The following is a 17,189-nucleotide window of genomic DNA, read 5'->3' as shown; positions in this document are numbered from 1 at the left end:
TTCCTTGATTAAAAACTTACCTTGATTTTGAGATATATTGTAGAAAGTCCAAATGGGTGTTAGAAAGTATATGTACATTATTGATATCATGTCTGTACTAAAAGCTATTTTCGAAAAGCCCAATTGGTGCACACTTTAGGTCGAATAGAAAAGAGGGCAACCAAAATATGCCTTATTCTGTAAAGAGGAACCAATACCCAATTTTTAGGTATGTTGAATTAAGCCAAAATAGTGCCCTAATTATGTCTTACATTTTTAATATTAGGTTTGTAATGAAATTTATTATCCAAAATAATATTTTGAAAGGCTACTAGGAAACATGCCTGATTATGAAGGAATTATTATTGAGTCATCTACATGGTGAAAGGTGACTAGTTTTTTGTATCATTTGAGAGGTTCTAAGGCCTTGCTATGCATCAATCACTCTATAGGGTCTTTTTGTACTTGCATATAATATAAAGCTTCCATGGACTCCTCATAATTGAGACATTCTTTCCTCAACCATAAATATTTTTTATGGTTAATATTTTTTATGGTATGTCTCTATCCTCAAATGGAGTTACCTGATTGGTCTCTTGTGTATTATGCCATTCAAGATATAAGGAACATCTTACACAATGAAGGGGAGGCTTAAGTTTTTTCCATCATCCGTATAACTTGTCTTTTATCAAATGATACAAAGAAAGTTAGTTTGCATCTTTTAATTTCTTGACTATTTCATATATGGAATCTATTTTTTAATAAATTTCTCTAGACATGGTTTCTCAAAGGTTGCAAATTTAATCACCTTACAAATGGGCCTAATTAAGTCTACAACAAATTTAACATGAGTTGCCTATGGATCACTAACTACTATGGAACACAAAGCTCCTTTGACTTTTACATAGATGAATAAGGAGAATAGTTAAGATGCAAATCATGTATTAGTAGGTTTTAGAAATTCCACCTTGACAATTTTTTGATAAATGGTTTATGTAAAGTGATGGTTATATATGACCTCGATATTTTTTAACCCTTTTCAATGAGATCTTAAATCCAAAGGAACTTGCAAACATCTTTGAATGCATTATTCATCAATGCAATCCAAGGTATATGCTTGTATTTTTCTTGTACCAACCAACTTGATACTTTCCAAACAAGAGTATCATCAACAACAAATTGGACTACATTTGATGCTCCCATTTTGTCATTTGTATCAGAGTGTTTTTTCTTTCCTTAAATAATCTATTGCCTTCAAAATATAAGGCCTATTGTTGTATGTTGCTATGATATTAAGTAGTTGATGATCTCTTGTATTTATCCATCTATCATCATGATAATGCATTCTTCTATAAGCAATACTCTTTTCATTTGCTATTTGTTGCTGTAATTGATTTTTTTCTTTATCTATTAGAGTAGTGCCTAGCTTTTTTTGGCTTGGGTGGTTTATACTTAGGGGATCCATTGTCGATAGTTTGGATAATTTCTCCATCAAAAGGTGAGGAAACAACATTAAACGATATTCCATTTGCATAAAAGAGTGCAATCACTGTATCAATTTGTTGTTGACCTTACACACCAAATAGTCTAACGATGGGGTTTGAGTTTCCTATGTGTGGTTTCTTGTAAGAATGTTGTTATTATGAAAATGCATTTTTCTAATTATCTTTTTTGATATTGAGTTGTGACAATTCTCTCTTTCATTAAATCTTTAGAGCTCAAATTAGAAACCTTCTTATCAACCCTTTCTTGGTTCTTCACTAGATCATATCATTCTACCTCATTTGGATACATATTGACACCTTTTCTGGGTATGTGAAGGAAATCTGTCATCGCCCTCATTTAAGTACATTTCCTGACATTAGGCAAAGCATATACGAGATCTTGGTTGTTCTACATCAATTATTTTTTTAAAATTACAAATACAATTTATCCATAATGCATTTAAGTCTTGTTTTCACTCACCTTTAGAGTACATTGGTATATTTCTCTTAGCATCAAGCAAGAATATATAATACCTTTTTTTACTTGAGAACATTATTATAAGTGGTATGTAATTCTATTTTTATTTAATGATTTGTAAAACATGTACTTAAACATTAAGAATAGGAAGTAGCATGTTAATTGAATTTATGTTACCTATTTACTTAGATGGGTTATTAGATATCTATAAGCTACGAATCCTACTGTGTAGAAGAAATAGGTTGCAAGAATGTGGATTTGAACCAATTTTATATCTTATTGATTTACACAATTTGAAGAGACTTTTTTAAAAACTTAGAATAATATTTGATGCTTATATACAGGTCGAGCCGAAGCCCTTCTTATTGGTACGTATGGTAGGGATGTGATGCAAACATCTAGAGGATGATTATTGTCATTGAAAGTATATGGGAACTTATTTCAATGCTAATTGTTTTAACATATAACAATCATGCGAATAGAAGCTACCGTGATGTTGGTAGTATTTCTTCAATCAATATGTTTAAGAATTTTTTTTATTGATATTAACATTGCATTGTAAATATGTTTGTTAACTCATCTTAAAAATAGAAGTTTCAATAACTTAAATTAGATTTAAATTTGTTTTTCAAAATGGTTATTGTGCTCTACTTTATGCTCTACTTTATCCACTCTTCAATATTTTGTTGTAACTTTATTACATTAATTGATGCTGATAACCACAAGCATTTGCTAGAAGTCATGGTGTAATGGTACAATATTTTAAGAATGAGAGGTTAACAATTTATAAGGCATTGGAAAAGTGAAAATTATAGTGCCTTTTTTTGGGGTTAAATAAACCAAGTTCATTTGTAGAAGCCTTAATCAATTTCTTCATATTTTGGATTGTAATATCTTTGAGCATATAGATAATGGTGGTTATAATAATTGAACCACCTATTTGGGTTGATATTTGTTCCTTTGCCTTTGTAAAATATCAAATTCATATTGTTCTTTTATACATAGCTTGCTATATCTTCTAATAACTTAGTAAATGTTATTTGTTTGATTAAGCATTTCTAATATATATTTGAAATAAGTGTTTGGTTTGATAAGCATTTTCATTTTAAAAAAAAAATATAGATTGATTATACATGAAATTTGTGTTTAGAGGCCATGTCCATGGCCAAGGCATCTACATAAAATAGATCAATATTGTGCATAATTATCATCAAATTGTGTAAAATAATTTTAGTTTTTATTAAAGGCTAATGCCTAAGAGAAGATCATGATTTACATGCAAATACATGATTGGGTGCATACACAAACACAACTAAACATACATGTACATAGTTTTTTTTCTTACATGTCTTTGTGCCTATGCTTGCCCATATGATGTGGATGTGTGTACTTGCATGCGTTTGCAAATGTGAGCCTTTACACCGATTTACATGCAAATACATGATTGGGTGCATACACAAACACAACTAAACATACATGTACATAGTTTTTTTTCTTACATGTCTTTGTGCCTATGCTTGCCCATATGATGTGGATGTGTGTACTTGCATGCTTTTGCAAATGTGAGCCTTCACACCAATGAAAACCTTCACCCTTTACATGTGTAATGTCATACATGACTTGAATGCATGGACTGCAAAGACCTTTGTCAAACTCTAAGAGTACACAATGCATCATTGCCCTCTTTTATAAGTTCACTTTTGCTTCATATATACAACCTTGGGACATCCTAAGGCACACATGTTGGTATTGGGAGTCTATTAGGAGATAATTGGCATTGGGAGTGTATTAGGAGATAATTGGCATTACCTTCTATAGATCGTTTACATGATTGGAGGAATTATATGGCTCTCATTGATGGCAAATCATAGTGACAATTCATAGTATCCATAACATTGATTGATGGGAACTATGTTTGCACACCTTAACATGTTAAATGGTAAACACATTATAATAGGTGAAGGAAGGACACCTATGACAATTAGCTATCACAAAGTAATGGTTGCATGCCTTAATATAGAGTTAAGTGGATTTGCATCTGGTTAAGGAAGATGTCAAATGTGGAAAGACAACCACATTGGATAGTGTGAAATCATTGGAAAAAGATCAAGATGAAAATTGACCTCGCTGGGTTAACTAATTGAGATATGTGAAGTACATGAGAATATCGAGCAAGAAGCTTGAAATTCAAATGTTGGGTCAAGATTAAGAGGCAAAAAGAATATAGGTAAACAAATAGGTTTTGTAATTGAACAAGTGAAGAATGACAAGGATGATGAGAAAGAAACTAGAGAAAGAGAATGAACAATGGGAAAAGGTGAACTAGAAAGAAGGGAAAGCTAGCAAAGAAGCTGAGCAATCAAGTAGTAGTGATCAAGATTCATATCAGAGAAGTGCTTAGTACAGTGGAATAAAATCATAGAGTATATTGGATATGATAGGCAATGAGTGACATAAGTAGAACAGAGATATAGTTGGTTCCTAATAGTTACAACTGGAAAATTTGTAGATCGGGTGGACCCTAACAAGTTCTAATTGGAAAGCCCCTAACAAGGTAGACTCTCAAAAGCGTTTTGAAAGCTCTTTTACAAGGTAGATTCTAATAGATCTATTTATACTTCTAACAAGGTGAACCCTCAAAAAGAGTAGTATGCTTCTAACATGACAATTCATTTACAACAATAGTGAGCTTTGTGAGTACAATCCCCATTGCGATTTTTACATTCTAACAAGGGTTTTTTTGAAGCCAAAATTTGTGTCATGTGTTGTGTGTGGTAATTTGGTCTGAGTATGCTTTATTTGTTAATACCAATCATATGTTTTACAAATTTGAAGTTAGCAAATAAGTTTTATAGATCAATGGTTAAAAGATGTGGACATCTAATTGTACTAATTCACCCCCCACAAATCTGAATAGTTGCTATGAGATCCTCTTGATATTAAGCCTAAAAACTTGAGCGAAAGATCTGTAGTTACAGAAAGGTATAGGTATGAGAAAGAGCTTGAGGAGCAAGCTTACATGATTAAGTAGTTACAAGAAAAGATGAGGATTTCTCTTGCAGTAAGAAGAGACCTTACCATGAAGTTGAATGAAAGTAAAGGTTGACAAATTGAAAAACTACTAGAAGGTGCTTTGTTAGAAGAATTTGAGAAAGCTATTGAAAAATTGATGGAGAAAAATGAAAAGCTGAAGAAAAAAGTCAAATAACTAAAAAGGAAATTTGAAAGCCAATTGGTCACAGTGTGTGAAGACCTAGAAGCAAAAGAGCAACTTAAGATGCTAGGAAAATTGTAGAAGATTCCAAGGGGAATGGTGATAATACACTACTTGAAAAAGATGAACTACTCTTCTGTATATCTCGGGAGAATGTTATCATGCATGAAGACCTTCATGCAAGGATTGTGGAAAAGCAACAAATTGAGTGAGAACCTAAGGCTGAAGGAAGAAAATAGAAAACTAAAGAGGGAACTGTAAATAGTGAAGGATGCAAATGAAAAGGCAAAACAATATAGTGAAAGCTTTGAAAAGATTGATGAGCAACTGAAGAATCATAAAAGACATAATGACACAATTGATGTTGGATACAAAGGATAAAAAGAAAACATGATCTGTGAAACATCTAAAGGTGAGTTCAAGAAGCAATTGCACAACCCAAAGAAAATCACAAGCAATTCAACTAAGAATTCTAGTAAACTAGCTTGTCTTAATTGTGGAAAGATTGATCATATTTGCAAGTTTGTGTAGAGGCAGACTTGGCAATAAGTCAAACCCATTTGAAGGTCATTACTATAATTGTCTTAAGTATGGACATGCTACCTATGACTATAGAACCATGCCTAAATCTAGTAATAGTAATTTTAATGGTTATTGTTACACATGTAGTAAGTATAGATATGCCACCTATGAGTGTAGAACCATGTCTAAATCTAGTAATAGTAATTTTAATGGTTATTGTTACACATGTAATAAGTATGGGCACAAAGTTAAGAAATGCAAATGTCAGACTTCTAAATTACCAGCTCAATCAGTGAACATCAATACAAGGGAACGATAGTTCAATACCACATGCTATGTGTGAAAAAATTGACATTTAACAAAGAATTGTAGGTTTAGAGCATTTGTAGACAATACTCGAGATTATCTGTCATTATTATGTTTTCAATGCATAAAGGTTGGACATGTTGCAAAGGATTGTAGGTTTAGGAACTAGTCACCCAGTCGATTAAATATATGAAAAATGAAGAACCCTATGAGTCCTGAGACATTAGAAATGAAATGAAAAAGACTTCGATTAAGAAGGAAGATAAATTAGAAGAAAGAAAGTCATTTGCAAAAACTTCACTTTCCTCTAGTGTGGTGAAGTCATCTTCTAATTAAGCAGATCAATTGCTTTGGGGGAGTACACAAAAGGACTTTATCTACAAGTCCTCATAGTTGAGAAAGAAAGAATGAAATTGCAAGATATGGTGCAAAGTTATTTTGTCTTGAATTTGACAAGTTTGACTAGTCATATGTCAACCAGTCAAGAAGATTCTAAAGTCTCATTCAATAGTGTTGAGCTGTCGTTTTGCAGGATGCTAACGGTAGAAATTCTTTTGAATCTCTCTCTTGAAAAGTTGATCAATGATCAACTCCAAAGTTCTGGATGGCTATTTTTCAACCTACTGGGTAAGTCAATTGAATGTGAATGTTCACAAGGAGGTCTTTGTTGGTATCCACCAATTTTGCACAACTTTGCTAAAATGTAACCACAAAAACAATATATTTTTGTATTTTCTATTTTATGATGAATGCAATTTCTAACCAATGCAACTATATGAATTCCTATTTTAACCAAGTGTTTGAAAACCAAATAACAAAGAGTAACAAGCGATTTAAAGAAAATTATTAAAGAGAAGTTCCTAATGGACATAAACTAAACTAACAACACATCTGCGAATTAGATTATCAATATGGTCTGGTAAGAAACCAATGAAATTAGGAGCAATGCTTCCTCAACTCCATTGATGCAATCGTCGATGAGAACTTCAATACAAACTGAAAGATGTTTCACATTTCATCAAATGACGAGGTTACAGGTAGTGAACTCACATGAGACAAAACATTATGTAAGAAGAGTAATGATCCTTTCTCCAATTTGTCACAACAACGAAATTTGTTAACATAAGGCAAAAACCAGAAGTAAAAGATCGCACAATTATAACAGCACAATAAACTTATTAGCTCCGTTATCATTTATGAACATGTATTGAAAAAAATATCACACTTTGACAAGATTTACTACACTCAGAATGAGAGCACCAATAACATCTATTATTGCATCAAAATATCAATCCAGAGTACATATTACATCCATGTATTGAAAAGAAATCCTTTCCTCCTTTTGTGTTAGGAGTGAGAGCCCTTCTAATGCAAATGCATGCTAAAAAAACTAATAAAATAAAACTAATTATATACAAACTAACTCTCTAAATGGTGCCAAGTAGCTCTCCACCCTTGTTTATATCAATTAACAGGTGCATGAGCCTTTACATGACTTAAAACAATGAAAGAAGAAGAAGATAAGAGAGAAGTCATGAGATGATCTGAGAGTCATTGGGACTTCTAAAATTGAAAGCTTGGGCTTCTCTAGGTGTTTCTAGGAGTTGAACTACCATCAAAACACGTTTTAGAGGCATGAAATGTTAAAAAATAGCAACTGGCAGTTAATGTCAATGCACTGCTTCTTCAAAATTGTTGGCACACCTCTTGATTTGGCGAACCTTTAAAAAGTGCAGCTTGAAAAAGTGCACATCTGAAAAATGCACCTTTGCACCTGGCGCACCTTCAGGGAAGTGTGCAAGGTGCTTAATTCACCAAAAAATCAAAGTTCTCAGTTTTGAAAATGATTTCTGGATTTTGTGGTCTAAGACCACTCGAGTATTTATTTTGCTAATTTTGATGATTTAAGCCCATTTGCACACCTGTGCACTTTGCTCTTCAAAAACTTGTAAAATTGCGCACCTACAAACCTTAGCATCTTTGGGACCATAGGTATCTTCAAGACTTTATAATTGCGCACCTTCACACCTTCAAAAAGTGCATCTTCAAAAATTGCAATTTCAAAAAGTGCAAGGTGCTCAATTAACCCAAAAATTAAAGTTCCTAGTTTGGAAAATAATTTCTGGGGTTTTCTCAGACGGGATTTGGGAGCAGTCTTGTGTACTTATTCTTGATCTTTTTGATGATTTATGCCTTCTTTATAGTCCAACATTGTCATAGATTTGAACTCCAACTTTTCTTCTATCTGAAATCCTAAGACACTTGTTTTGAAAATGCACATGTAATACCATTGTAATTTTTTGTTCTATGGTTTTTGTTCTATGGTTTTTGTTCTATGGATGATGATGATGCCATGATGACCTAGAGAAAAGATAAACATCAGTGTACTGGTGCTAGGGTTTGAAAATGATGCTAATTGACCTGACTCCTTAACCCAGAATACAAAATTTCCACTCCCTAGGGTACCTTGGAAGATACCTTATTATGAGGAAGGAGCTTTTGTGAACCAAAAAAAGGGGGTCCCCATTTCCGAAGTAAAAAATGGGGCATGTTGTGGAACCACAACAAATAGCCCTGACAAAAAGAAGAAATTAAAAAAGCATTTCTTTATCAGCAAGCAATTTTCAAACCGGTATCAAGTTTGCAACTTGATTCTAGATGTCACTAGTAGCTTTTGATAACTTCAAACAAGAAACTCGAACTTTTCAATTTTTACACTTAGTGTGTGTTCAATGTCTTAATTCCCTTAATGCTCCTAAGTGCTAATCAACACGAGTGTGCAATAACATAGTAACAATCTTTTGCTGACCGATGAGAGCTTGAGACATTCCCATCAACAAATTTCCAATCACTATATGACCAAATGTGAGAAACCATTCAGAGGGCTCTTAATGAGTCATCATGTACTTGTCTTTTTTTCATTTTGGTGATCCATTTGTCAACTTCATAGAGCTCGCATGTTTTCACTTGATTCTTCCTTGAAACTTTCGTTCATTTGAAGTGAGCCAGTGAATATTTAATGCTACCTCCTGTTGATCAGCTTATTTTGGTTCATATCAAGTTTTGGAATCCTTTTTGATGACACCATATTTTTTTATTTTTATTTTTTATTTTCTCTTGACAACGATTGGACTGCATGGTCAAGTTGTTGGTGTTCCTTTCTTATGGACCTTTTCGAATTTGACGACTCATGTGTTCCATTTTTAATGAACTTTGGGAAACTCATGCCAACAAGTGATTTTGATAAGCACTTGGGGAAATCCTCTATTCAAACTAGAAAATTTTGGACTATCCCTTAGCCACTGTTCACCTAGGTTGAAAGCAACCTAGATGACCAATTCTTTAAATTTGTAAAGTATTAAGAGCGATCAATCTAGAGTCTGATTTTAAGGCCAAAAGTCCTCTTTATCTACGGGCAACATCTACATTTAGTCTGTACAAGAAACAAAGTTATCCAAATGCTTTGACGAAGAAGCACCTCTTCCAAAAATTGGGATCACTTGGGATGGACCACATGTTGGGAACAACCTTGAAAATACACAGTGACTCCCTGACTGAAAGACTAAAAGAAAAACAAGAAGAAAAAAGATGCAAAAACCCACACAAAATAGACTCGACACAAAGAAAACCAACACCTAACTAAAAAGACTAAAAAAAACAAATCAAATTAAAACTTATATGTAGAAAACCTTGAATAATAAGAACATGGGGTGGTTGTCAGGAGATTTCTCATTATGTGCAATTGTAATAGCCAAACCCATATTGTTCTAAAACATGCTGACTTGTCTTTGTAGTTAGAAAAATATAATTTGGGCAATCTTGGTTCAAATTTCAGGTATAAATCACACAAAATCAGAAGTTGTGGTAATTCTCCATAGTTGCAATTGATCCACAAACAAGTTTTCTTACCTTTAACATCATATTCAAACTGAAAATTATCAAACTAAGAGGGATAATGGAAAGATATCACTTGATCAAGTGAGTCACCCACCATAATTGTACACTCACACATTGAAATTTCTCCTTCTAGTGGTCTTTTCTCATGGCACAGAACTCCATGTGCACATGGAAACACTAGCATTGATGATGTAATATAGGTATCTAAACAAGACCCAAAAGATAGAACATTGAGTTTATGGTCCTTATTATCACCTTCATTAGCCTTAAACCATGAATTATCACCTTTAGGCTTCTTGGGACAAACAAACTCAATCATAAGCCTTCCTTTTGAATTACATGGTTCATTAATATCATTAATCAAGGTTTTTTCTCCCTCATATCCCAAAGAAGCATGTTCATAATCATACTTACCCTCCATTGTGATCTCCTAGGCTAACAAGAAATCAGGACAACTTATTGCTAAATGGAACCCAAATGGATGGGTTCTACATGAATTTACTATTGAATAGTTTGATATATGCATAGAATATGCACAAATAGACATTTCCTTAGTCAAGCTTGCGACCATATTAAGCATTTTATCCATCTCGTCTGATGACATATTTTGTTCTAAGGGAGGTATCTTAAGGGAGATATCTTATCATTATCAAATGGGGGATCAATATCACAGTAGAAAGCATTGGTATCTTCATCTTGACAATTTCCTAGCTCAAAAATCTTAGCAACCTCAGAATCTTCTAGATTTCTATAAATTTTTGCAACTCTGAGAATTTTCGCAACTCCTTTGAGTTTTGGAACTTCAAAATTTTCTGCATCCTTAGAATTTCCTAGGATATTCACACTTAGTGTAACATTAAATCTTGAAACAATTCCGTTACTTTTGATAATTTCAACATTGATCTATTTGTGCTAACACATTAGATACTCCATCTTGGCAACTAGCACATTCCAACTCTGAATGAATCCTTTGATGGAGGTGATGATAGTTAGGAAGCAAAAGGATGTTTGGATTTTGATCTTCTCCAATATACTTCAAATTTCTCGTTGGGTTATCCATAAAACCTTTCAAAACCTCATCTTTTACATGTAATTGCTTCTGAACTATCAGAGTAATGTTGGTTGAAGCCTCATAATGCATTGGAGTGTTGTAGGCCTGCATGTCTGGAGGAGTAGGATGTAACCATCGAGAGACGTCATCCATTAGAGATTCTTCTCTAATTTTTAAACTTTGTGTGTTCATATTATTACTGCAATAAACATGTATCCTAGAGCGTCCATGCTCTTTCTCTTCATTGTATTGTAACACAAACTCCTATTGATCATCTTCGTCATTTTGTCCTCCTAAAATTTATCATATGATTTAAACACCATTGGAATAAACTGCAAAGGTTGTTCCTTCATGATTTGTGGAGGTTGATATGAAATATCATTGTACCCATATCCATTTTCACTTGGATTCATACCTATAATACCATTATTCTCATTGTTGATGTTACCGTAGGGGCCAAAATTTCTGCTCTGATTTTGAGAATAATTGTTTTGGGCAACAAGTTGTCTTGGATGATTGCCTTAGTTTCTTGAGGAATTCAACATTAATCCCAAGAGTTCATTGGATAAAAGAGACATCATTCTCTTCATGTCCTTAAATTCACTAGCTATATTATTTTTGAGTTTAGTAGGTGGAGAAGTCTTTTGCTCAAAGAATATAGTCTTTTGGGGCTCATACCCTAAATATGTAATTGTTGGCATTGAAGCAACAATAACTTGTTGTAGTAAAGGTACTGGATTCAACATGAGCATTTGATTGGGCATAGTAGACGCTCTTGCTAGAAATGGTGGTATGGCCACTAAATTATTCAAAGTGAAGGAAGACACAAAGTTTCCTCCACCATGGGTATCTACCTACTTCGTGAACGTAACGACCTCTTTGAAGACATTTTCAATGGTATCAATGTCTCTAGGTGGGAGCCTTCTTAGAAAAATAGAAGTTAATGAATCCATTGTTCCCAAATAGATTTGGATGACAACCTCTTGTGGTACAGTGTAAGGAAATTCCATTCTTTGATACATCCTATAGAAGCGATGATTAAACTATGAAATATTTTCGTGCGGATCCCTCTTAATTGAGATGAACAAATGATGTAGGATAGCTAGATCAATATAGACCTTGAATTATGCCAGAAACTTTTTCTCAAAAGAGGTCCAATCCCTAATTGATTTTGGTGGTAGATTGAGGTACCAATTGAATGTAGTTCCCCCCAAAGTGTAAGGTAAAAGGCGTCAGACCACGTCCATATGTTGAATCTAGTCTCAATTACAAATTTCCTTGAAAATTTTAATATCAAGTTCTACTGTTCGTGATTCTCCATAGATGAATTGTGAGAAAAACGTTTCATGATTTTTGGGCAAGTCATGTAATGAACCAGTTAGGTTCAAAGGTGAACTTTGGGCATTGAAGAAATCCATGGTGCATAGTGATGGGAATGTGGGAAGTAGAATGGACAGTGGATGATGTTGATGGAATTTGCAATGTGAGTGAGTGAAGCCTAGGTATTCCTTTATTGTTGCAAGGCTTGCAAAAATGACTAAGACCCATGAACTCTTGCTTGTTAGGTGAAGACCTCAATGCTTGTTGAAAGGGAGATGGTTGGTCAAGATCTTCCAGTTTGTCAACCTCTGGAGAAGCACACTATGGATTCTAGTGCACCTATTCAAAAAGTGCACCTCCTCATAGTGACAGATTTCAAAAAACTCCCAAAATTGTAGAATTGTCAATTAACAACTTGGTTTTTTGAGTAGAATGGTTTTTCAGGCCCTCCTTCTAGCGCCACTTCTATTGAGTTGTCATTTTGCACGATGCTAACAGTAAAAATTATTTCAAATATCTCTTGAAAAGTTGATTAATGACCAACTCCAAGGTCATGGATGACTGTTTTTCAACCTGCTAGGTAACTCGATTGAAGATAAATGTGAATATTCACAAGGAGGCATTCGTTGGTATCCACTAATTCTGCACAACTTTGTTGAAACATAACCACCAAAACAATATATTTTTGTATTTTTTGTTTAATGATGCATGCAATTTCTAACCAATACAACTATGTGAATTCCTATTTTAACCAAGCGTTTGAAAAGAAAATAACAAAGATAGAGTAACAAAAGATTTAAAGAAAATTACTAAAAGAGAAATTCCTAATGGACATAAACTGAAGTAACAATATGTTTGTGAATTAAATTATCAAAATGATCGATTAGGAAAGCAATAAAATTAGGAGCAGTGCTTCCTCAACTCTGTTGATGCAATTGTTGATGGGAACTTCAATAAAAATTGAAAGATGTTTCTTGTTTCATCAAATTGCAAGGCCATAGAAAGTGCGCTCACACAAGACAAAGCATTATTTAAGAATAGTAGTGATCCTTTCTCCAATTTGTCACAAAAGCAGAATTTGGTAAGATAAGACAACCACCATAACTAAAAGATTGCACAATTATAACAACACAATAAAATCATTAGCTCCATTATCATTCATGAACATGCATTCACAAAAAATAGTACACACCAACAAGATTTACTACACTTAGAATGAGAGTACCAATAACATATAATATTGCATCAAAATATCAGCTCAGAGTACATATTACATCCATGTATTTAAAAGAAATCCTATCCTCATTTTTTGTTAGGAGTGAGAGCTCTTTTTGTGCAAACTCATGCTAAAAAACTAATAAAATAAAACTAATTACATACAAATTGACTCTCTAAATGGTGCTAAGTAGGTCTTGACCCTTGTTTATATCAATTAACGAGTGCTTGAGCCTTTACATGGCTTAAAACAATGAAAGAAGATAAGATAAGATAAGATAAGATAAGATAAGATAAGATAAGATAAATTTATTAATGTCCAACAAAAGACCACAACGTGGGTCTATGGGACTGGAAGCTTACAAAAAGGAAAAAGTAGACAAACGGAGCACCAAACGGTGTTCAAAAAAGAACAAGCACAGCAAAAGAAGAAGAAAGTAGGAAACATTACGGAAAAGATTAGGTATCCATCTTCACAGGGAAAAAGTCCAACAGTGACTAATCTGTGCGACTACCAGAATCCCTGTGATGAAGTTGAGTGCCACGAGAGGAGTGTCACTGGCAAAAAGGTCCCTTGCGGGGTCTCACCGATCTAGAACAACCTGTGTTAGGGAAACTGTACGATCACTTCACACCCCGAGCTGGAGTTAAGGGCGAGAAGAAGGTCGTAATAAGCTGTGCCTGGGTCTGACTCTTGAGAAATGAAAGCTATAAAGTATGGTCACGAAGCTTTAAGGAATCGCAAAGATCGAGTGCAATAAAATGCTGATCGGTGTACCGGAAAAAATTCGAGAGGGATCTACAATCTCTAAACAGACAGTAAAATCTCCCTCTAATCTTGTAGTATATGGGGCATCTGAAAAGAAAATGAATCTCAAATTTTGCCTCTGCTAAGGTACAAAGTGTACACACCCGATCCTCTCTAGCAATATGGTGATCGACCTGAATCCGAAGTTTGTGTGAGCCCACCCTAAAGGAGCCAAGGAAGATACGTAGGGTGTGAGTCTAGTATCTATGTAAGTACTCAGGGCATACAATAATCCCATCTCGGATAACTAAGAAGTGTTCAGCGTAGAAAGCCATCCTTGGACGTAGTCTCCCTAGAGGATCCACCCAGATCCGTGTGATATACTCCATGTAAATGTCAAGTCTGACATGCTCGTTCAACTCCTGCCGAGAAGGGAGTAGATGAGCAGGGGCATCCAATGAGAACTGGTAGGGAGGAAGATGATCAATGTCGATCCCCACTGAACTCAGTAGGATACTAGCCTGAGCATAACAATTGCGGACTCTAGTGGCAGGATCGATGTCAACAATAGCAACTAAGGAGCAGTAGGCTAAATAAAGGTATCTGTGTTGGCCTTCCTCCGAGTCAGCAAAGCCACGAAGATGGTGGAGAAAATAGATCAAGTAAAAAATGGCTACAAGTCTGAATGGGTGAGCACCAAACTCGGCCAAAATAATACTGTGGGGGATAGAACCATGACATCTAATAATTCAATGGAGGAGCATAATCTGGGTACGCTCGATCATGGCCCAATCCGAGTCTAAAAGAGAAGGACCCCAAACCACCGAACCACAGAGCACTGTGGGTCTTACTAAGGAATCCAGGAGGGATAGCTTAGACGATGTATCCTGAAAGTGGTGTCTGAAGCACTGTCTCTCGAGCATGGCAAGGGAACCCAACCCTTTACTGATTCGAGGCTGAATAGCTGATCTCAAGCTGAAATGAAATCCATAAAACTTAACCCCAAGGTATGTGTAAGATGATGTAATCTCAACTTCCCGACCCTGGAAGTGAAAATGGAGATGTGAAGTCTTCAAACAAATGAAGACCATAACCTGAGTCTTCTCAAGGTTCACAACTAGCTGTCTCATATCACAAAAAGATGCAAGTCTATCTAAAGCCTCTGAAGACCCTCAGGAGAGGAAGCAAGAAGAACCACATCATCAGCAAAGAGTAGGATCGAGATCAATACCTGGTGTAGATGACAACCATCACCTGGAAGCGAGGAGTCACTAAGAAAAGCCTCGAGTTCATCAATGTAAATCTCGAACAAGGTGGGCGAGAGAGGGCAGCCCTACTTCACCCCAATGGTGCTCTAGATAGGATCAGAGAGGCCCTCTGTGGTTGTGAGTCTACCAATCACAGTCTCATATAACCTCATAATAGCCGTCAATAAGATGTCAGAAATACCAATATCTCTCAGTCTCTGAAAAAGGGCTGCTCTGGGGATGGAATCAAAAGCCTTACGAAAATCCACAAAACAACAGTAGACTTTCTTCGAGTGATGTCGAGCCTCCTCGATAATAGCTCATAGTGTAAAGATATGATCTATGGTCTGGTAGTCTGTCTTGAATCCTACTTGACCCTTAGCCCTGCAATTCCTCCTATCAAGCTCAGTGGATAAAATAGTATTCAAAGCTGTAGCATAAAGTTTGGCAAATGTATGCCCAATCATGATGGTCCTATAGTTTTCGGGATCAGAGATTAGCCCAGACTTATGGATCGGGTGAATAATGTGTCTCGACCAAGAGTCCGCAAAACCAAAACAAACCACTCTATTAAAGAGCGTAGAGAGATAAGGGCCCAATATTGTGGTACCGAGTTTGAAGAGCTCCGCCTGAAAACCCTCCTCATCAGCTGCCCTGCTGGATCTCATAAGTCTGATGGCCTCGTAAATGCTGGAGGTGGAGAATAAGTGACAATGGGGGAGTGGGCTAGGAAAGGGGGCGAGAAGAAAATAAGAAGATAGAAGTCACGAGATGATCTAAGAGTCATTGGGACTTCTAAAATTGCAAGCTTGGCCTTCTCTAGGTGTTTCTGAGAGTTGAACTACTATCAAAACGTGTTTCTAATGCATGAAATGCTCAAAAATACTAATTGACAGTTAATTGTTGGCGTACTGCTTCTTCTTCAAAATTGTTAGCACACCTCTTGATTTGACAAACCATTAAAAATCACATCTTGAAAAAGCACACCTCTAAAAAGTGCACCTTTACACCTGTGCAACTTTAGGGAAGTGCACAAGGTGCTCAATTCACCCAAAAATCAAATTTCTCAATTATGAAAATGATTTTTGATTTTTTCTCAAATGACGTCTAGGATCACTCTTGTGTACTTATTTTTTGTTTTTTAACGATTTAGGCCCATTTGCGCACGTTGTGCACCTATGCACTTTATTCTTCAAAAATTTGTAAAATTGTGTGCCAGTGCATCTTAGAATCTTTGGGACCTTAGGCATCTTCAAGACTATAGAATTGTATGACTTCACATCTCTAAAATGTGCACCTTCAAAAAGTGCAACTTAAAAAGGCGCAAGGTGCTCAACTCACCCAAAAATCAAGTTTCCAGTTTTGAAAACAATTTCAGGGTTTTTTCTCAAATGGGGTCTAAGAGCATTCTTGTGTCCTTTTTCTTGATCTTTTTGATGATTTACACCATCTTTATAGTCCAACATTGTCATAGACTTGAACTCCAAATTTCTTCTATTTGAAATCCTAAGGCGCCTATTTTGAAAATTCACATGCAATACCATGGTAATTTTTTTTGCTACAGATGATGATAATGCCATGATGACCTACACAAAAGATAAACATTAGTATACTAGTGTTAGGGGTTAAAAATGATGCTAACTAACCAGATTGTTAAACCTAGACTACAAAATTTGCACTCCCTAAGGGACCTTGGAATATACCCTATTACGAGGAACAAAATTTTGT

General features: G+C 35.1%; 1 protein-coding gene across 2 annotated transcripts in view; it reads left to right on the top strand.

Annotated features, from left to right (window-relative positions):
- The window catches only part of LOC149533884 (Holliday junction resolvase MOC1, chloroplastic-like), a 112,999-nt gene extending 110,424 nt beyond the window's left edge, over window positions 1-2,575 (top strand). For both annotated transcript variants that reach the window (XM_089804795.1, XM_089804797.1), the window contains one exon: window positions 2,286-2,575. In XM_089804795.1, coding sequence (XP_089660921.1) covers window positions 2,286-2,350 — 65 coding nt within the window. In that variant the 3' untranslated portion in view covers window positions 2,351-2,575. The remainder of the gene's footprint in view (window positions 1-2,285) is intronic.
- Window positions 2,576-17,189: the final 14,614 nt, after the last annotated feature.

The sequence above is a fragment of the Cupressus sempervirens genome, chromosome 10, assembly GCF_028749045.1.
Source record: "Cupressus sempervirens isolate cs-2001-9-10 chromosome 10, ASM2874904v1, whole genome shotgun sequence".
NCBI classification, from domain to species: Eukaryota; Viridiplantae; Streptophyta; class Pinopsida; order Cupressales; family Cupressaceae; genus Cupressus; species Cupressus sempervirens.
This window is presented reverse-complemented; position numbering and strand designations above follow the sequence as displayed.